This window comes from Myxine glutinosa, chromosome 10 (genome assembly GCF_964187855.1).
Source record: "Myxine glutinosa chromosome 10, kmMyxGlut1.1, whole genome shotgun sequence".
NCBI lineage: Eukaryota > Metazoa > Chordata > Myxini > Myxiniformes > Myxinidae > Myxine > Myxine glutinosa.
The window spans coordinates 42,152,707-42,174,453 of record NC_136270.1 but is presented as its reverse complement, the minus strand read 5'-3'; the positions used below and the strand labels follow the sequence as shown (position 1 = coordinate 42,174,453).

The window sequence follows — 21,747 nt, the reverse complement described above, 5'->3', positions numbered from 1 at the left end:
CACACACACACACTGTGTGTGTGTGTGTGTGTGTGTGTGTGTGTGTGTGTGCTACATCTACAGCCGCTGCTCGCTTATACAAACAGGAAATGTTACGAACCTTAGTCAGGTTCACTATGTTAACAAATAGAATTTCGTTCAAAATTTTGGTAGATTAGCAAAACTATACATTTTTGGAATATTCAGATCATGAGGAATCCAAAAATTAATGTTTACATTTGCGGACACCTTTGCGAAAATGACACTCAGGACAGTGATGAAGATAGTCAGGTTCACTATGTTAACAAATATAATTTCTTTCAAAATTTTGGGATTAGCAAACCTGTACATTTTTGGAATCTTCAGAGCATGGAGAATCTGAAAATCAATGTTGGCATTTGTACAGACACCTGCATGGCCGCCATTTTGGATTTTGAAAATGGCCGCCATAAAATACATATTTTGCGCGATCTCGGCTTCTAGTCAACCTAGAGACTTAATTAAATATGCTAATCCTATGTTTTCTGGGTCAAGGAATCCAATAAAGGCCTCAAAATAGTGCTCAGGATTATAGAAAAGCAACAAACAAAGGTAATTGAAAACCATTGTCTTTATATTTGTGATATAACTGTATTACATAATACATGATATTGCAAGTCCTTTGAAGTTATAGGTTGTTATAGGAAGTTATAGGTAGTATCAGATTGAACTATAAGTCCTACACACAGGATCTACTAGGTCTATACCGTTCAGGAATATGCTTTTACAGATCTTCATCACTGTCCTGAGTGTCATTTTCGCAAAGGTGTCTACGCAAATGTAAACATTAATTTTTGGATTCCTCATGCTCTGAATATTCCAAAAATGTATAGTTTTGCTAATCTCCAAAATTTGGAACGAAAAAACATAGTGAACCTGACTACCTCTCATCCACAGATATTTCTCAATCTAACATATAAAGAAGACGACCAAACTTTGCACGGCCTCCTCTTTCATCCAGAGGAAGGTCGAGTGGCCTATGTTTGGATAAAAAATTGACCCAACATAAAACCAGATCATATGCATCAAACAGTCATATGTATCCTGAAGATCGTATGTTGAGGTTGTATATCGTGATTGGTTGTCAACAACACAGATTGAATTATACAAAATTTGTTTACACGTGCACCTGTTATTAAAAATATTGCTTTACACAGGCTTATTATAACACTTCCATGTTCAGGCCTCGAGTGAGGACGTTACTTATACACTACCTGGGTTTTTAACCAGGAATGATCAAGTTTTGTGAAGTTTTGTGAAGTAAAAGATAAAGAACTAGGGGCTAATGAAACAGCTTAAGTACAGGTAAAAATAAGATTTGGTAAATAAATTAACTTGATAACAGGTAACTTGATCATAGGTAACTTGATAATAATAACTTGATAATAGGTAACAGGTAAATTGAATGATCAAGTTTTGTGAAGATCGTATGTTGAGGTTGTAGTGATTAGTTGTATTTAAGAAATAATATTCATCAAAAGTAGTTTAAAAAGGGAAGCTGATCCAAGTGCATTTTGCAACACCCAAGATTGGTAATTCATCCGAAACCATAAAGCCAACATCGCCCAATTTGTCATTCAAGAAAAATTGAAATACATATTCCATTCAATTTCTCCGGGCAACGCAAGGTACTTCAGCTAGTTGCCTATATTTCCGTGAATCCGATTTGCATTTGGAAACAGAACAATTATGGTTTAACCATTTTGAAATTTCCATTCTTACGTCTAAATGCTGAAAATTTTGTTTGAAAGACGATTTGAATTACAGGTTTGGCGCTAACAACGGCAGGTTAAAAGGGCCCGGCGAGCAGAACCAAGTCACTGAAAACACACACCGTGCTTGCGCGAAAGGCCTCGTTTAGCATAAATATATCATTTCCAAAGTTGGGTATTGTTAAACATATCACACCACCCATACATTTCCTACTTTGTACCACGAACAAAAGAGCGGTTTGGCCGTTGAATCGAGAAAGCCTCGTTACATTACCCTCACTGGAATGGAGTAAATTGTCATTGCTGCTCAGTAACATAGCCCAGTGAGGTCCATAGATATATTATCATGGCAGCCAAAATACCCTCACAAGGTGATAGCACGACCATCACTAACAGGAGGTTAAACAAATACATTTACAACCTTGTTTGTTCTCACATTTTCCTTCTAAAATCTATGATTATTGAAACACTGTGTTCAATTGCCTCTCGAAAAACACGATGGCTGTGGCTGTATTGGTTATTTCAGACATGCTCATGGGGATTGAAGGAAAAAAAGGTGTAAATTCTAATTTTTTAACAGTTATTCTCTGTTCAGCAGGAAATTAAATCTGAAAAGTGTTTTTTATGCACCAAGATAAAACAAGCAATTGTATAAAAGGTTCTTTAGAGCTCAAACGCAGAGCTTGAACTTACCAAATGTCGACTTTTACATAATTTGGCAAAGCAGTTCCGGAGCATGCCTAAAAGTGGCAAAAGCATTGCACAAATAAGAAAGTAGCATTACAACACTCATTGTATTGATATATTTTAATATTGTTACAATTAAATAATGCTCAGATCATCCTTCAACCAAAACTATGATCTTTCTACCCTCATTAACCCTCCCTAAGCCCATCTCTTTCAAAATTTCCAGTTTCTCCTTCTGAAGAGTTTCATTCTGTATCCATCTTGTCCACCCCAAGTGACCTCCCCAAACCCTCATTCTCCCCCACATCCCCTATTTGTTCAGGTTTCGCCTTTGTTTTGTCCCCAAACCCTGCTGTTGGTGTGTTTTCCCCCTATCCTTCTACTATTCATTTTGTTCTGTTACGTCCTAATCCTTTCTATGTTGTAGCTCCTCCATGAGTGTTGACTTTATATACAATAAATAGATAAAGCTCAATTTCTAACACTCAAAAACATTTACAGATCACTGTTTCTTCCTCTTCCCCCTCTCCTCTTTTGTTGTTAGCACATTCCCTTGCTTGTTGTTGTTGTTGTATAGCCCCGGACAGTTCTCTTGAACAAGCCCGTGGCACAAAGACAGCTGAATGATCTTGCAGGAGCGACCCAGAGATCCCCCACATCAAGGATGGTGTACCCCCGCATTCACAAAGTAAGGGCCACGACAAAGTTAAAGAGAGAGGGCGGTGAGAGGGGGGTGGGGGGTGAAGGGACAGGGAGGGAGAGAGGGAGAGAGAGAGAGGGAGAGAGACAGAGACAGAGAGAGACAAGAGGGAAAGGGCCGGTCCTTGGGGGACCAGTCGGCACTCTGTGACCACGCTGCCCTGACGAATCTGGGCAGCAGGGAATAATGGAGAAGATTTGGCCCCCGACTTGCATCGGGGGGAACAACCACAACGAGGAAATGTCACCTGACAAAGTGACATATGACAGATGACAAAGTGACATATGACAAAGCGACATATGGCAGATGACAAAGTGACAGATGACAAAGTGACAGATGACAGTGACATATGACAGATGACAAAGTGACAGATGACAAAGTGACATGTGACATATGACAGATGGCAAAGTGACAGATGACAAAGTGATGTTGTGGGTCTTGTGTTGGATCCTGAGATATACTTCTACAGTGACAAAGTGACATATGACAGATGACAAAGTGACAAATGACAACGTGACAAATGACAAAGTGAATGAGTTTATTAAGCGCATTTTGGCTTTGCACGCACAGGGTAATATAATAATAACAAGAAAAAGAGCAATCAGAGATTGCAAACCCTTGCCAGGACGTATTTTCAGTGTTTTTTAAGGCTTTTGTGTTAAAACAAATATGGCGGCTGAACTACGTGATCGATGATGTCAGCATTATTTTTTTTCTCCACTAATTTATTCCGAGATTATGCTCAAGAAATTTCATCTTGATCGGATGACGTTTTGTACTTGTTGAATTATGACGTCATAATGGAGGCACCAATGACATCATCATTAACATAATGTATTCCCCATGCAGAGTTCTTTACAATGAGCCATGTCTCAATTTTTTATATTCAGCGCTTTCGGAGATATAGAGGAGGTGCAAAGTTTTTCGGTTTTTCCAAGATGGCGGCCGAACCACGTGACCGATGACGTCATAATTATCATTAAAAAAGTATACAGGTGGAGTTGCACCTATGGTGAAAATTACCTGTCAATCGGACCAACGGTTGCAGAGAAAAATCATATTTATTCTGTGCGGACAGACAAACAGACAAACAGACAGTATGAAATATCACTCATAGAGCGACACTTGGCAAAACAGAACAAAGTAGAATGGCATTCAGTAAAGCATCCTTTTGAATTCAGTGACCTGATATGCAAATCGTCTTCAAAGTTTAAGTTAATTGGATGAAAATTGTCAATTTTAGAAATTTGGCCTATGTTGACCTTTTGGCCTATGTTGACCTTTTGGCCTATGTTGACCTTTTGGCCTATGTTGACCTTTTAGTCGATGTTGATCTCCAAAATAGTTGGTGGTTGAATTCAGTTCGCTGATATGTAAATCATATTCAAATTTCCAGTCAATCGGATGAAATTTGAGGATTTTAGATATCTGGAAAAAGGTGGTTGACTTTTGGCCTATGTTGACCTTGTGACTTACGTTGACCTTTTGGCCGATGTTGATCTCAAAAATAGTTGGTGGTTGAATTCAGTTTGCTGATATGAAAATCCTATTCAAATTTAAAGTCAATCAGATGAAAATTGAGGATTAAAAAAATTTGAAATTGTTGTTGACCTTTGGCCTATGTTGACCTTCTGGTATATGCTGATCTGAAAAATAGTTGGTGGTTGAATTCAGTGAGCTGATATGTAAATCCTATTCAAATTTCAAGTCAATTGGATGAAAATTGAGGATTTTAGATATTCGAAAAAAGTGGTTGACCATTGGCCTATATTGACCTTTTGGCCTATGCTGATCTCAAAAATAGTTGGTGGTTGAATTCAGTAAGCTGATATGTAAATCCTATTCAAATTTCAAGTCAATGGGATGAAAATTGAGGATTTTAGAAATTCGAAAAAGAGTGGTTGACCTTTGGCCTTTGTTGACCTTTTGACCTCAAAAATATATAGGATTTTGTCGGACCACGAACTCTAACATTTGGTGTAGTTTCGTGAAGATCGCTTTAAAATTGTGACCTGTAGGCAAGTATAAGTGAGCAGACAGACAAACACACAAGCCGGAGTGATCAACATACATACTTGAATTTTTTTTTTTTTTTTTTTGCGTAAGTAACAAACAGCCAAACAGACTCAAATGCAATACCCTCTCCTCTAGCAAGGGCAGCATCAATAATAACCCTTATTCACTACATCCAGTCTGGAACAGCTCTTGACCACTTTGGTATGAATCGTTCCTCGTTTCATATTTAATTCTCTGATTCTGATGTACCCGACTCTTATGGAGCGTCGCTGCTGCCGAAGCAGTTTCTTGGCAAGGGTTATACTGGGTGGTTTGCCATTGCCACAGCAGTTGGGGGTAGCAATTTGTAATTTGTTCAGGGTGTACAAACACATATATCTACACACACAAACACATATATCTACGCACACAAACACATATATCTACACACACAAACACATATATCTACGCACACAAACACATATATATACGCACACAAACACATAAATCTACGCACACAAACACATATATCTACACACACAAACACATATATCTACGCACACAAACACATATATCTACACACACAAACACATATATCTACACACACAAACACACATATATCTACGCACACAAACACACAAAAAAAAAAACACACACAAACATATATCTACGCACACAAACACATATATCTACGCACACAAACACATATATCTACGCACACAAACACATATCTACGCACACAAACACATATCTACGCACACAAACACATATATCTACGCACACAAACACATATATCTACGCACACAAACACATATATCTACGCACACAAACACATATATCTACGCACACAAACACATATATCTACGCACACAAACACATATATCTACGCACACAAACACATAAATCTACGCACACAAACACATATATCTACACACACAAACACATATATCTACGCACACAAACACATATATCTACACACACAAACACATATATCTACACACACAAACACACATATATCTACGCACACAAACACACAAAAAAAAACACACACACACACACATATCTACGCACACAAACACATATATCTACGCACACAAACACATATATCTACGCACACAAACACATATATCTACGCACACAAACACATATATCTACGCACACAAACACATATATCTACGCACACAAACACATATCTACGCACACAAACACATATATCTACGCACACAAACACATATCTACGCACACAAACACATATATCTACACACACAAACACACATATATCTACGCACACAAACACACAAAAACACACACACACACACACACTCACACACACACAAACACATATATCTACGCACACAAACACATATCTACGCACACAAACACATATCTACGCACACAAACATATATCTACGCACACAAACACATATCTACGCACACAAACACATATATCTACGCACACAAACACATATATCTACGCACACAAACACATATATCTACGCACACAAACACATATCTACGCACACAAACACATATATCTACACACACAAACACACACATATCTACGCACACAAACACATATATCTACGCACACAAACACATATCTACGCACACAAACACATATATCTACGCACACAAACACATATATCTACACACACAAACACACATATATCTACGCACACAAACACACAAAAAAACACACACACAAAAAAAAACACACACAAACACATATATCTACACACACACACACAATGGCAGTTTATAGCTTGGTCGGGATTCGAACCCAGGCTAGACAGCTTCGAGGTGAGTGTATGTACCTCAATCACATCCTGCCGGCCCCATTTTGTTAACCGATGCGAATATGAACACAAAATACTTCAATCGAAAATGTTTTTATACTGACATTGTAACATTGTTCATCATCATCTGCAGCGAAAAATTTCATTTCAATGTCAGATCATTACATTAGTGCTGAAGATTTTTAGGTTTAATAGTTATAATTCATCAATAGTTACTAATCCGCTATCGTAAAAGGTTAGCGGCTCTTTTATAAAAGAAACATTTTAAACTAACGAATTATATAATCATCACCTGCTCCCTTGGACGCTGCCATTTTGTTATCGCTAAGAATTGTGGGATATTTGAGCGTAGAGTCTTCTTCATCTTCATAATGCTGATAAAATATCACGACCTCCGACCCCATGAAGACAGGTTTCGGATAAGGAATTGACAAGGTTCATCTGTACAATACGATAAAATGGCATTATTACGTCTTCAGGTTCAGTGCACAACCTCATTGATCTTCTTCTTCGAAATAGGATTTCTTCTTCTTCTTACAACTGGTGATGTTGTTTTCCGTAATTGTTGTTGTTGTTGTTGTTGTTGTTTCTATTTATACGTCCGTGGACTTAATCGCCTCTGAAGTCTGAACTGCTGTGCGTCATGAAAAAGTGGAAGCTGTATTAAGAAGAGAGAAGAGCAGCGTTCAGGACGGCTATCCTTTGGAAACGGCATAAGCCGGCTGTCCCATTTGCAAATAAATAGCCGTAAAAACCTCCGTGGTACGTTCAGCAAAAAGCAGACGTTAAAGCTTTATCAATGATCAATGTGTTGGCAAATTTTGCGTACAAATCTCGTCACTCAGCAACCGTGATGACGTTAGGTTGGCGAGATGACGTTAGGTTGGCGGGATGACGTCAGATTGGCGAGATGACGTCACATTGGCGGGATGACTGCCCCAATGGTTCTCGCATTGTTATAAATGGGAAATGTGTAAGCATCGTAGATCTAAGCTGTTGCAAGTTAATACAGTATATAATGTGTGGAGGAAATTTAAAATATTAAATGAACAAATTGATCGCGCCTGGTCCATTTATTTTTGGTTTTTGCACAATTTATTTTGACTGGTATACCCATTCCCTACCCGACGGGAACGACAGGAATTCTTCTCTGGGGTATATAGATGACAGTAGATCTAGGGTCGGACCTCAAGAACATCGTCGGTGTGTTTACCAAATTTATTGGTGCTCGCCAAGTGGCTTAAGTAGTCAAGCAAGCACTCCATTCAAAACTGTTGATAAGGAACGGCTGGCTTGGCAAGCGCTGGCTAGCTGTTGGTAACTGAACACACTCCTGATGTCGATTTTAGTTCGTATTAGGGAAAAATGGGTCGGATGATTAAATACACAGGTAAGATACATTTAGACAGCGCTCCTGCTGACCTTGCGTTATACACCGCTCGAGTCTCCATCCCGGATTCCCGGATTCCCGGGTGAACCTGTCTAACGGAAGCAATGAGAAGGACACCTAATAGGCACGGCTCGATAAAAGTTCACAAACAAAATTGTTCTCATTGCATCCAATTTATGTTTAAACTTTCCCTATTTGCCATCGATTTATACATTTCGTAACGTTTCCTGTTGATTTTGGTATTTTTTATACATTAAAGTGTCAATAACAATGGTTTTAAGTCAGAGCTGTGTGTCTTTAACGTTTTGCACTTTGTGCACCGTTAGTGTGAAAACAGTTATCCTTTAACGAGGTTTCTTTTCATGTGTTTTTGTCATTTTTTTATTTTCCTTTGGTACTTCATTAGCTTCAAAATGTCAAGGCGTTCTTTCGTTATCACAATTGATCCAACGACGTTTAACATATTTATATTTTATAATTTACTGTAATTAATAGTTACTTGTGAGGAGAAATAGAGCCTAGAGGGGACAACGACAACGACAGGGACATGAACATGGACATGCACATGGACACGCCATCACAGCCACGATAAACACAGTTACCACGTGACAGGCACTTTATTATTTTGACGCATTAAAACATTTGATTAATCCAACAGACGCCACAAAATCACCAAAATATCAGGCTGCTCATAATTTGGTGATTTCGCTTTGAGGAGACGTGTTGAGGATTTTTTTTTCACCTTCTCAAACGGCGCGAGCTGGGCGCTGCTGGCGCCATTTTGTGCGCGATGGTTCGGCTGGTAGGTTTCTGCATTTGAGGCGTCATTCGTTCTTCCTTTCCCTTTGCGTCACCTCGGAGTGGCTCCCGTTTGTCAAACAAAACGACGGTGCGTCGTGGGCGTTGGTGCATGAAAGGTCCTGTCCTCGCCGTGCCTCGTCAGTGCGGGTAAGGGAAGTTCGCAGGAAGATGCAGAGGAGGAAAATGGTGAGGAGGTGAAAATGGTGAAGAGATGATTCATGTATATTGTATGCACAAAGCAGGTTTTGAGGAAATATGTGGGATAATCATAATAATGATGATGATGTCGGAGAAAAAGAGTGTGGAAGACATGAGGCTGGAAGGCGTGAATGAGGAGGAGGAGGAGGTTGGAAAGCGTGAATGAGGAGGAGGTTGGAAGGTGTGAATGAGGAGGTTGGAAGGTGTGAATGAGGAGGTTGGAAGGTGTGAATGAGGAGGAGGTTGGAAGGTGTGAATGAGGAGGTTGGAAGGTGTGAATGAGGAGGTTGGAAGGTGTGAATGAGGAGGAGGTTGGAAGGCGTGCATGAGGAGGAGGTTGGAAGGCGTGCATGAGGAGGAGGTTGGAAGGCGTGCATGAGGAGGAGGTTGGAAGGCGTGCATGAGGAGGAGGTTGGAAGGCGTGCATGAGGAGGAGGTTGGAAGGCGTGCATGAGGAGGAGGTTGGAAGGCGTGCATGAGGAGGAGGTTGGAAGGCGTGCATGAGGAGGAGGTTGGAAGGCGTGCATGAGGAGGAGGTTGGAAGGCGTGCATGAGGAGGAGGTTGGAAGGCGTGCATGAGGAGGAGGTTGGAAGGCGTGAATGAGGAGGAGGTTGGAAGGCGTGAATGAGGAGGATGGTTGGAAGGCGTGAATGAGGAGGAGGAGGTTGGAAGGCGTGAATGAGGAGGAGGTTGGAAGGCGTGAATGAGGAGGAGGAGGTTGGAAGGCGTGAATGAGGAGGAGGAGGAGGTTGGAAGGCGTGAATGAGGAGGAGGAGGAGGATGGAAGGCGTGAATGAGGAGGAGGAGGAGGTTGGAAGAACGTGAATGAGGAGGGGGTTGGAAGGCGTGAATGAGGAGGAGGAGGTTGGAAGGCGTGAATGAGGAGGAGGAGGAGGTTGGAAGAACGTGAATGAGGAGGAGGAGGTTGGAAGAACGTGAATGAGGAGGAGGAGGAGGAGGTTGGAAGGCGTGAATGAGGAGGAGGAGGAGGTTGGAAGAACGTGAATGAGGAGGGGGTTGGAAGGCGTGAATGAGGAGGAGGTTGGAAGGCGTGAATGAGGAGGAGGTTGGAAGGCGTGAATGAGGAGGAGGTTGGAAGGCGTGCATGAGGAGGAGGTTGGAAGGCGTGCATGAGGAGGAGGTTGGAAGGCGTGCATGAGGAGGAGGTTGGAAGGCGTGAATGAGGAGGAGGTTGGAAGGCGTGAATGATGAGGAGGAGGTTGGAAGGCGTGAATGAGGAGGAGGAGGAGGTTGGAAGGCGTGAATGAGGAGGAGGAGGTTGGAAGGCGTGAATGAGGAGGAGGAGGTTGGAAGGCGTGAATGAGGAGGAGGAGGTTTTAAGGCGTGAATGAGGAGGAGGAGGTTTTAAGGCGTGAATGAGGAGGAGGAGGTTTTAAGGCGTGAATGAGGAGGAGGTTGGAAGGCGTGAATGAGGAGGAGGACGTTGGAAGACGTGAATGAGGAGGAGGACGTTGGAAGGCGTGAATGAGGAGGAGGACGTTGGAAGGCGTGAATGAGGAGGAGGACGTTGGAAGGCGTGAATGAGGAGGAGGACGTTGGAAGGCGTGAATGAGGAGGAGGACGTTGGAAGGCGTGAATGAGGAGGAGGACGTTGGAAGGCGTGAATGAGGAGGAGGACGTTGGAAGGCATGAATGAGGAGGAGGAGGAGGAGGAGGACGTTGGAAGGCGTGAATGAGTAGGGGTAGGGTGGAATGAGGATGGGAGGTGTGAATAAGGAGGGTGGGAGGTGTGAATAAGGAGGGTGGAAGGTGTGAATAAGGAGGTGTGAACAAGGAGGGTGGGAGGTGTGAATAAGGAAGGTGGGAGATGTGAATGAGGAGGATGGGAGGTGTCGATGTGGAGGGTGGGACGAGTGACTGAGGGGTGGAGGATGCGAGGTGTGGAGGCGGAGGATGCGAGGTGTGGAGGATGCGAGGTGTGGAGGATGCGAGGTGTGGAGGCGGAGGATGCGAGGTGTGGAGGCGGAGGATGCGAGGTGTGGAGGTGGAGGATGCGATGCGAGGCCTGGAGGCGGAGAATGCGAGGCATGGTGGCCTGGAGGCGGAGGATGCGAGGCGTGGAGGCGGAGGATGCGAGGCGGAGGATGCGAGGCGTGGAGGCGGAGGATGCGAGGCGTGGAGGCGGAGGATGCGAGGCGTGGAGGCGGAGGATGCGAGGCGTGGAGGCGGAGGATGCGAGGCGTGGAGGCGGAGGATGCGAGGCGTGGAGGCGGAGGATGCGAGGCGTGGAGGCGGAGGATGCGAGGCGTGGAGGCGGAGGATGCGAGGCGTGGAGGCGGAGGATGCGAGGCGTGGAGGCGGAGGATGCGAGGCGTGGAGGCGGAGGATGCGAGGCCTGGAGACGGAGGATGCGAGTCGTGGAGGCGGAGCATGCGAGGGGTGGAGGCGGAGCATGCGAGGGGTGGAGGCGGAGCAAGCGAGGGGCGGAGGCGGAGCATGCGAGGGGCGGCGGAGGATGCGATGCGAGGCGTGGAGGCGGAGTATATGAGGTGTGGAGGAAGAGGTTGCAAGGCATGAATGAGGTGGAGAAGAATGTAAGGTATGAATGTGGAGGGTTAGGGTTATGAGGAGTTGAGGTGGATGTTGGGTGGTAAATAGGAGGGAAAAGAAGGGAGATGGGGGAGGGAGGGAGAGGAGGAAAAAGAGAAGAGAATAGAATGCAGAGGAAAAAGAGAAGGGAGGTGAAAAGGCAAAAAAGGGAGATCTTGAAGGGAGAGGGGAGAGGAGAGGAGAGTAGGATTGAGGGGACAGAGTAAATGATGCGAAAGGGATAGTAGCAGGAGCAGGATGTAGAGTCTTGAGAGAAAGAATAAGTTACCAAGAGAGGAGGAGGTAGAGTTGCCAAAAGAAGCCGAGGTGGGAGAGGGAAAGCAATGAGAGAAGTTTGGAGCAATGGGGATGGAATCGGTAGAGGAAGAAGAATATGGAGGGGAAGGAGCAGGATTGGTGTAAATCTTGAGGGATAGGATGATGGAGGGAATGATAATGGGGAAGAGGGAAGGAGTTATATTATGAGTATGGAGAGGATGCGTTGAAGAGCATTAGTTGGAGGTGGGAGATGGAGGAGGAGGAGGAGGAGCTGATTGGACGATACAGAGAAAGAGGAGGAGGTTGAAGGTTTCAGAGAATGGGTGAAGGTTGGAAGTTTGAGGATGAGGCACAGGATGGAAGGAGGTGTAGGAGAGCCTTAAGAAGCAGAGGATAAGTAGGAATGGGAAGGTTTGGGGGGAGAGGAAGAAGAGTACAATTGGGAGGAGTGAGGAGGAAACGAGCGAGTTGAGGAACATGATGGAGAAGAGACGTTGGAGGAGTGAGAGGCTGGATGATGATGGTAAGGTGTAACAGGAGGAAGGGGAGGTGTGTGTGTGGATAGCTTCGGAGGCCAAACGATCATGAAATGGCGTAGAGAGAGAGAGAGGAAGTAGAGGACGAGGACTTAGAAGTGAATTTGGAGAATTTTAGGTGTGACTGGATCATGTAAAGGCATCTCGGAGGGAGAGTCGTAAGAGTAGATAGAGTAGGTAGAGTAGGTGATGGAATGTTCTCGATGTGATGGAGAGGCTGAAGGGAGGGGGCGGGTGGTATGGAATAGGAGGAGATAGAGTAACAGGAGTAAGAGTGAGTTAGGAGCTGAGCAATAGAAAGGTTTTTCTGAGGTAGATGAAAGAATTAAAACCAAAAAGGGGATGGGGAGGGATGGGGAGAGGGGAAGGGTAGCGACAATGTGCTGAATGTGAGTTTGAAATGGAGAATGAGAAAGGAGGTTTGTAGGTTACAGATGCAACAGGAATGTACGGGCCTAATCAGACTCAAAAATTCTGCTATCTTTTATACACTTTTTAAATGTATATTCGCATTTTGGAGAAAATTTGTAGATGGACCTTTTTTCTTATGGAGCATGTGGCAGTGGGTAGCATGATACAGTTTCTCCTCCCCGCATAGGATAGATCTGGAATTTGGTCATGGTGCCGGCGATGGCTCACCTATTCTTCGTGAAGTACACCTTGGGATCTTTAACATCCACTGACTAGCTTAACGTCCATCTGAGGGATGGCACACACATCGATGAGTTGTTCTGCGTGCAAAACACCAGGATGACGGTTTACAGCTGGGTTGAGATTCTAACCCAGTCGAGACGGCTCATAGGCGAGTGTGCGTACCAAGGGGCTAACCTGCCAACCCACGTATAGACTGAAGGATGATCAATTGTATTACAGAAAGAACGGAATTAAAGAGGCATGACATATTTTTATGAACGGAGTCAAAAAAGGGAATGAGAAATGTAAAATAAGGCATCTGAGCAGCAGGTGCGGATAACAAGGAATTTGAAGTGAAGGGTAGTTGCATAATTGATGATGAGCCAGTGTGAGGAACAGCGACATGATGGGAAAATGTATTTACATAGTAGGTTGATGAAGATCAGTCTGCTGACCCTGGGATGTTTTGGGTGTTTTTTGAAAGAAAACTTGGCAAAATGGAAGATCCAGGTTATGTTTGATATTTGTACTGAGCGAAGTTTAAATGTACATACATTATACAGTGTATGTCCAGATGTATATACACATACAGGGTGATTTAAAATATATATATTCAAGAACCCTAAATAATTCCCATGCACTACAAACTATGTTAGGAACCTAATATTTTGTGTAAATGTAGCTGAATGTTGCAGAACGACGTAACAAGATCCTGAGAGTTATCATGTATCACGTGATTTTTCACGTGACCCGGCAGTGACTGTAACGTTCTTCAATCAGTCACGCCATGGTGCTCACTGTGCAAAAACGGTTTCTCGTCGAATATTACATCAAAAATGCATCCTTTAGTCAATATCAAATGGCATTTAAATGTCGCTTTGGTGGTCGTACGAAACCTTCAAAATCAGTGATATGGAAACTGGTGAAGTACTTCAGCAAAATATGAGGTTCCTGAGTGTTTTTTGTCATGCGAACTGTTTTTAATAAATAGTTTTTAGTGTATGGGAATTATTTAGTGTTCTTGAATTAAAGTGTGTGTGTGTGTGTGTGTGAGTGTGTGTGTGTGTGTGTGTGTGTGTGTGTGTGTGTGTGTGTGTGTGTGTGTGTGTGTGTGGTGTCTGTGGTGTGTGTGTGTGGTGTGTGTGTATACATACATATATACACACACAAGGGTTGCCCAAAAAGTTTTGCAACACTTTCTATACTTCAGTCAAAATCAACAGGAAATGTCTACAACTTATTCTGTGGTTAATTTTGAATGTCCCGCTTATGGAACAATACATTTTTTAATGTTATTTAATTATTAAATTAAATTAAATTTAAATAAAATAAAATAAAATAAATAAAAATGTAATTTAATTTTTTTTTTTTTTTTAATGTACGGCAACGCCGCAGAACAATATGTTTTCTAGTGCATGTGCAGGGGGTCGTCAAAATGGCGCTGTGTGGTGATGAGCGTTTTAAACGGCCTGTTATTGAATTGTGGCGGAGAAGGAATCGGTAACGAACATTCACAGGCGGTTAAAAATGTATACGGAGTCGATTGTTAGTCGTTAGGCTTCACAAATTGCAGGTTCTGAGAAAAGCCAAGCGGAGCTCGGTGACGCGCCTTGCTCTGGCCAGCCAACAACAGTAGTCACTCCGGTGTTGCTTCAACGTGCTGATTAACTCATTCGAAAGGATTGACGAATTATAACCAGAAGGCTTGCAACTGAGCTCTCAGTATCCAAGGGAAGTGTGAACAACATTATTGATGCCTCAGCATATTCAAAAGTGTGTACACGTTGGGTTCCACGAAGCCTAACCGACGATCACAAAACTTTGCTGACAGGCGTGTTCAGATTTGCTCTCCCGTTACGAGGCTGATGGTGAAAGCTTTTTGTCACAGATCATCACTGGGGATGAAACATGGATCTATCACTTTGAACTGGAGACCAAAAGACAGTCAATGGAATGGCATCATCCAACTTCTCCTCGAAAGAAGTTAAAGTTACCCCTTCAGCAGGGAAAGTCATGGCCACTGTTTTCGGATGCAAAACGGGTGATTTTGGTAGACATTATGCCACGTGGTCAAATCATTAACTCAGATATGTTAATTCAAACTCTTAAAAGATGCAGAAGCGTTTTAGGAGAGTTCAACCTCACAAAAATGTTGCTGAAAGCCTCCTTCAACACGACAACGCACGACCACACACAAGTTTAAAACACAAAAAGCAATCACCAAACTTGGATGGATTGTTCTTCCCCACCCACCATACAGCCCAGATTTTGCCCCCTCAGATTTCCACCTCTTTGGAGCCCTCAAAGATGCCATCCGTGGCAAAAGGTTTGGGAGTGATGACAAGGTTATTGAAGAAGTGGCTGCGTGTGTAGGATTCAGACTGGTACAAGAAGGGGATACATGCTCTTGTTTCTCGCTAGCACAAGGCTGTTGAAGTTGTCGAAGATTATGTAGAAAAATGAGGAGTGTAATAAATACATCCAGTTATCTTATGAGTATGTTCAAATAATTCTCGAATAAATTACTAGCAATAAAAAAATTATCTTGCAAAACCTTTTGGGCAACCCTCGTACTAGCGAGGTACCCGTGCTACACACGGGTGGGGAGCCGAAAGCAGACAAACGATGCGGAAACGACGAAAGGGAAACCACGGAACCAATAAATTCCACATTCCTGTGCCACCTGTGGTCGAACATCAAGCACAGACAGCAGGTTCGTGAAGGACTTCCACGAAAAACGTAACCCCGTCTGAATGGTTCTATACCCAGTCAATGGCGAATCTGCATATGGCGATCCGCGAATGTCACACTGAAAAAGTAGAAACCTTCATGGCATTTCGTCATTCACTTGAACTCAATATCTCTATTTTCATTCCAAACAGCATAACTCCAATCACAAATTAAATCGCATTAATATAAAACATAAACTTTTACCAACATTCATCACATAAACAAATATTTAAATCCGGATGTGAAGTAGTTCTGTACGGTTGGGTGAATACAATTACGAATTCAAAATCGTAATTGTATTCACTCAATTCCAAACGTCATTCCAATCATAAATTGATACTTCAACAAAATACTGTATTAAATGATACTGTATTAATATTTATTTTTTTACGTACCCATCTTTTATTGACTAACATTTCTGTGCGATATACTAACCTTCCCCTCCCTCCCCCTCCCTTCCACGCTCCCCCTTCCCGCTCTCTCCTCCCCCTCCCCTTCCCTTCTCCTCCCCCTCCACCTCCAGCCTCTCTTCCACCCCTTCCCCTCCCTCCTCTCCTTCCCCCCTCTCCCTCCCTCCTCTCCCTCCCCCCTCTAGCCCCCTCCTCCCCTCCCGCCCTCTTCATATTCCCATAAGGAAGCGACTCATTGTTACCCAGAAACGCTAGTTAAAATATCTGGAGTGTGTGAGTGACAGATGAATGTTTGAGTTGGTACGTTGACTGGATAAAGAGTAAATGTGCATTAGGGTGGCCCTTAAACGGGGTGAAAATTTTAAAATGTTCATTTGAATGTTCTCATGGCCTCAATGTGATCGATTTGGGATAGAAACACTGCAGTCAAAATTTCATACAAGTCTGTTTATATTTAGAGGTAGTCCAGGCACCTTCAAGAATCAAGATTTATATAGAGAGACACAACAACAACAACAACATGCATTTTAAGGCCATGTTCCCTGCTAGAGCGGGGGTTAGCCTTGCGGTCCCCATGACAATCTTCTCCATTTTGCCCTATTTTCTGCATCTCTCCTTGTTAACCCCCTTGCCCGCATTTCTTCTTCAACCATCTTTAGCCAAGTCTTTCTCGGTCTTCCCCGTCCTCTACTTCCTTCTACATTAACTTCCATCACTCTTCTCAACCAGTCACTTTCATCCTTCCTCAATACATGACCAAACCATCTCAACCTGTTCCTCTTCACAGCATCAATCACAGGCAATATTCCCATCATCTTTCGCAATTCATCATTTGTCTTCCTCTCTCTCAACGATACTCCGCACATCCATCGAACCATTCGCATTTCCACCCTTTCCAGCCTACGTTGCTGCTCTACGTTCATTACCCATGTCTCGCTCCCATAAATCATAACACTTCTCACACATGCAGCATACACCTTTCCCTTCAGCTTCAGCGACACTCTCCTCCTCATCAGCACGCCACTCAGTTCCCGAAACTTCTTCCATGCACATCTCACTCGAGCAACCGTTGCCGAGTCTGATCCACCTTCTCCATTCAGCATGTCTCCGAGGTAGCAAAATGTTTTCACACCTTCCAGCTTCACGCCGTCTCCAAGATCCAACTCAACATTTCCTCCATCTGCAGCTCCCTCTGTGCACACCTTACATTTGAATGTAGCTGCCACACTGGTTAATGACCCTCTCAAACCACTACATTTTTGATGAACCCACTCAGCACACATTGTACATTGAATGGAGTTCACTCCGACACCCTTCCTGCACACAGCACACGGCCACTTCCCAGTTCTTTCCACCTCACCACATGCTTTACCACTTGCCATCACCTTTGTCTTTCCGATATTCACCTTCAGACCTTTTGTCTCCATACATTCCTTCCACTTGTTCATCTTTTCCTTCAGTCCATCCATACTTTCCGCAATCAACACCAGATCATCTGCATACAACAACTCCCACGGTAAACCCTCCTTTACGGTCTGAGCCAGCACCTCCATCACAGCTACAAATAGTAGTGGACTTAGTACCGACCCCTGATGCACTCCCACCTTCACCTCAAACTCACCACTGTTCCCGTCCTTCGTCCTTACAGCTGTGCGTGCTCTTTTGTACATTGCCATCACTACTCTGATCAACCATTCCTCCACTCCTAACTTCCTCAATGCCCATGTCAATACTTTGCGTGGAACCCTATCGAATGCTTTCTCCAGATCAACAAACCCAAAAAACAACTTCTTCCTCTTATCCATGTATTTCTCCTGCAACTGCCTCACAATGAAAAGCGCATCTGTCGTTCCTCTTCCTGGCATAAATCCAAACTGCATTTCGTCGATCTTCACTTTCTTCCTTATCCTCCTCTCCAACACCCTTTCCAATACCTTCATTCCATGCTCCAATAACTTTATCGCTCGGTACGAGCCACACTCCAGAGGGTCACCTTTCCCCTTGTATAGAGGGACGAGGGTACTCAGTTCCCAAGCCACTGGAATGCGGCCTTCTTTCACCACCAGATTACAGATCTCTGTCATTCTCTTCACACCCCAACTTCCTGCTGCCTTCAACATATCTCCCACAACTCCCGTCGGCCCTGCCGCTTTTCCACTCTTCATTGCTTTTATCGCTTCCTCAACTTCCTTCTCAGTTATCTTCTCTGCCGGTCCTAAAACTGGGTTACTCTCTATGTTGCCATCCCATTCATTCTCTGTATTCAACAGCATTTCCATATATCTTTTCCATCTTCCTTTAATTCCATCTGGGTCGACAACGATTTGTCCCACTTCATCCTTCAAGCAACTCACCCCCATCACATCACACCTCTCTTTCGCTATCTGCTTTGCAATCCTGAATACTGCTTTCTGACCCTCTTCCGAATCCAAGCGTTCTCCGAACATTTTCCTACATGCCTCCTGCGCCTTTGCTACCTCTTTCTTTGCAGCCTTCCTGGCGGCCTTATAACTTTCATGCTCTGCTGTTTCTGCTCCCGTACCCTTCGCCTTCTGCCACTCTTTGAACTTCTTCCTCTTCTCGTCAATCCTCTTTCCAACGCAACATCCCACCACCATGTTTCCGAGTGCCTCGGTGGTCCTTTTGTCCATCCACATACCTCACCAACGGCTCCCAACAGACTAGCTTTCATTGACATCCAACCACTTTCAAGCTGAACCACATCATCCTCTACCCTACTCAGCCTCTCTTTTAATGCCTCCCTTACTGTCACCTCTTTCAACCTCCACACCTTCATTCTCGGTTGGTACTTCACCCCCCGAGCTCTCCTCGCACCTTTCACCCTTATGTCGCAGACAACCAAGTGGTGCTGTGAAACAGCCTCCTCCCCCGGGATCACCTTTGTGTCCCGGAGGTGCCCCCTATCTCGCCGACGCACCATCAGGTAGTCAACGGTTGTCGTCGACCCACCTGACGTGTATGTAACAAGCTTATTGTCCTCTTTGTGGAACTGAGTATTACAAATCAACAAATCAGCTCCATCAGCAAACTCCAAAATCCTTTCACCTTCTCCATTTCTCACACCATATCCGTAACCCCCATGAACTCCCTCAAAACCATCCATACTCCTTCCCACATGTCCATTCAGGTCTCCTCCCACCACAACAACTTCCTCATCTTTCACGTTTTCCATCAGCTTCTCTATCGCACACCAGAACTTGTCCTTCTCTTCATCGCTTCGACCAACCTGCGGAGCATATCCCGAGATGACGTTCACCAAGAGCTTTCCAATCATCATTTTCACCATCATCAACCTGTCACTCACTCTAGTCACACTCACCACACTGTCTACAAAGTCCTCAGAAAACAGGACACCAACACCATTCACGCCCTCCGGGCACCCTTGCCACACAAACTTGTATTTCTGTCCCTGCCTACCCTTCACCATTCTCACACCACTTCCCTTCCATCTCGTCTCTTGCACACAACATATGTCCACTCTTCTTCTGACCAATACTTCCACCACTTCTCCTGATCTCCCTGTCATTGTCCCCACATTCCATGTCCCAAACCTCAGAAACCGATCTCCACTTCGGGCTGCACCCTGCCCATATGTACTTGTGATTGTCATGGTTCTCTTTTTGAGGCAATGTTTTTATGGCCGGATGCCCTTCCTGACGCCAACCCTCTTAGTCGTCTCTTACGACACGCAGGGATACGGTGTACCTATTCTGACCAGGGTACACACTGGGAAACGTTTAAAACATGTAAATTCTGGGGGGGGGGGGGGGGGGGGGGGGGGGAAGCAACAAAATATACTACTGTACAAATACACTTCTTAAAGTTCTTTTCTTTTCTCATTCTATTTAACATTCCTGATGTTATTATATTTCCTGATGTTATTATATTAGTTTCTAGTCAAGGAAGGTTCTCACCAACATAAGTCATATCATTGCTGCCTGATTTTAGCCAATGTTGCTTTCCGACAGTCGGGATAAGTACGGCAGTGTTCAGACACGACCTGAAGTAAGAATTGGAGTTGCTCCTCATCCTTGGTAAGGAGCCGGTTGTAACTTTTCATGAGGGCCACACCTCGTTCAGCATGGTCATTTACGACTTTCAACTCCCTGATCTGTTCCACAGCAGCTCTGTGGCCTTCATGGTCACCCCATGTGCTTGGATCCACAGTTAAAAAGTCTGACGAGATTTTCAACTTTTCGAAGAATGGTTTTGTGTGTGGTGACAAATTCTTCAATTCCCTTCTCGCTTAAGGCTTTCATGTCAGGCCATGGCATCTTCGATGGTTCTTCATCTAATGGACGCTCACCTTTCAGTGCTTCCACCATCAGTTGTTTAGTAGCGATAGGCACTTGTTTGTCGAAGAAGGCCAAACCCACCAGCTCTTCTGACAAGTACCACAGATGGTTCCTCAACTTCTCACTGGTGGCTGTTGAGATTGCACGACTTGCAGTCTTGTAAGAGATCAAGGTCTTCATCAGCAGCAGATCATTCATTGGAGCTTCAGCTGCACTTGGAGCTTTCATCCAGGCTTGCAAATACACTTGCAAATACAAACAAACACAAATTTCTCGTAGGCCATTCCTCTCTCGTGCCGTCAGCTTGAACTGTTGGTGGAAAAGCCAGATTTTGAGACTGTAGATGGCCTTCGACATCCATCTTGCATGGTGAATCGCACCAGGAGCACGGAAATGAATGCCACGAGCAGGAACTCCTCCAAGAAACAAAATGGTCAGTTCCAGAAGTTCTTTATAATCATCCCGTGGCTGATTGAGGTCAAGCTGCTTCTTTGCAAAATCGATAACTTTATCAGTCACAGGGAGAATGCGGTCTTTGACAGATTCATCAGAGAGATCAGATATGAATGCAGTCTGGTCAATAGAGTCCCACTTTGATTGGGATCTCTTAAACAGAAGAACTTCCAGTCCAGAGGTGCTCCCCATGACTGCTTTAAATGCTGCAGCAAGCAGCAGCTCCATAATGTGGTGACGACATGCAAAGTACAGCAAGTCACGGCCAATTTTTTGTTCCAACAGAACACATGCCCCATTTCTGTGTCCTGTGTTCGTAGCAGTTGGGTCAAAGAACAGCGCTACCACCTGATTGGTGACACCCCACTCTTGCAGTGCTTTGAAAACAGCACCTGCTTGGGCCTCACCAGTGCCTGATAGTATCTTGGGGACACCAAGTAGCTGGCTTACTCCTTGTCTGGAAACAAGTACAGGGAGACGATCTACATGAACTTTCCCAGTCAGATCAATTAGCAGTTTCCCATCCCAATGAACTGTAACTG

At 44.0% G+C, this 21,747-nt stretch overlaps 2 protein-coding genes across 10 annotated transcripts in view; one reads left to right on the top strand and one right to left on the bottom strand.

The window, feature by feature from the left end:
- Window positions 1-7,446, bottom strand: part of DAP3 (death associated protein 3) — a 29,391-nt gene extending 21,945 nt beyond the window's left edge. For all 5 annotated transcript variants that reach the window (XR_010985865.2, XR_013624717.1, XM_068127527.2 and 2 more), the window contains exons 1-2: window positions 7,201-7,446; window positions 2,424-2,470 (exon numbers count right to left, since the gene is read on the bottom strand). Coding sequence is in view for 3 of the 5 variants with exons in the window: in XM_068127527.2 (XP_067983628.2) it covers window positions 2,424-2,470; window positions 7,201-7,312 (159 nt within the window). In the remaining 2 variants the exon portion in view is untranslated. The remainder of the gene's footprint in view (window positions 1-2,423; window positions 2,471-7,200) is intronic.
- Window positions 7,447-9,040: 1,594 nt separating this feature from the next.
- Window positions 9,041-21,747, top strand: part of LOC137434479 (histone-lysine N-methyltransferase ASH1L) — a 149,159-nt gene continuing 136,452 nt past the window's right edge. For 3 of the 5 annotated variants that reach the window (XM_068127525.2, XM_068127523.2, XM_068127520.2), the window contains exon 1: window positions 9,041-9,285. Coding sequence is in view for 1 of the 5 variants with exons in the window: in XM_068127526.2 (XP_067983627.2) it covers window positions 9,268-9,285 (18 nt within the window). In the remaining 4 variants the exon portion in view is untranslated. The remainder of the gene's footprint in view (window positions 9,286-21,747) is intronic. The other 2 variants (XM_068127522.2, XM_068127526.2) reach the window with 2 other exon arrangements.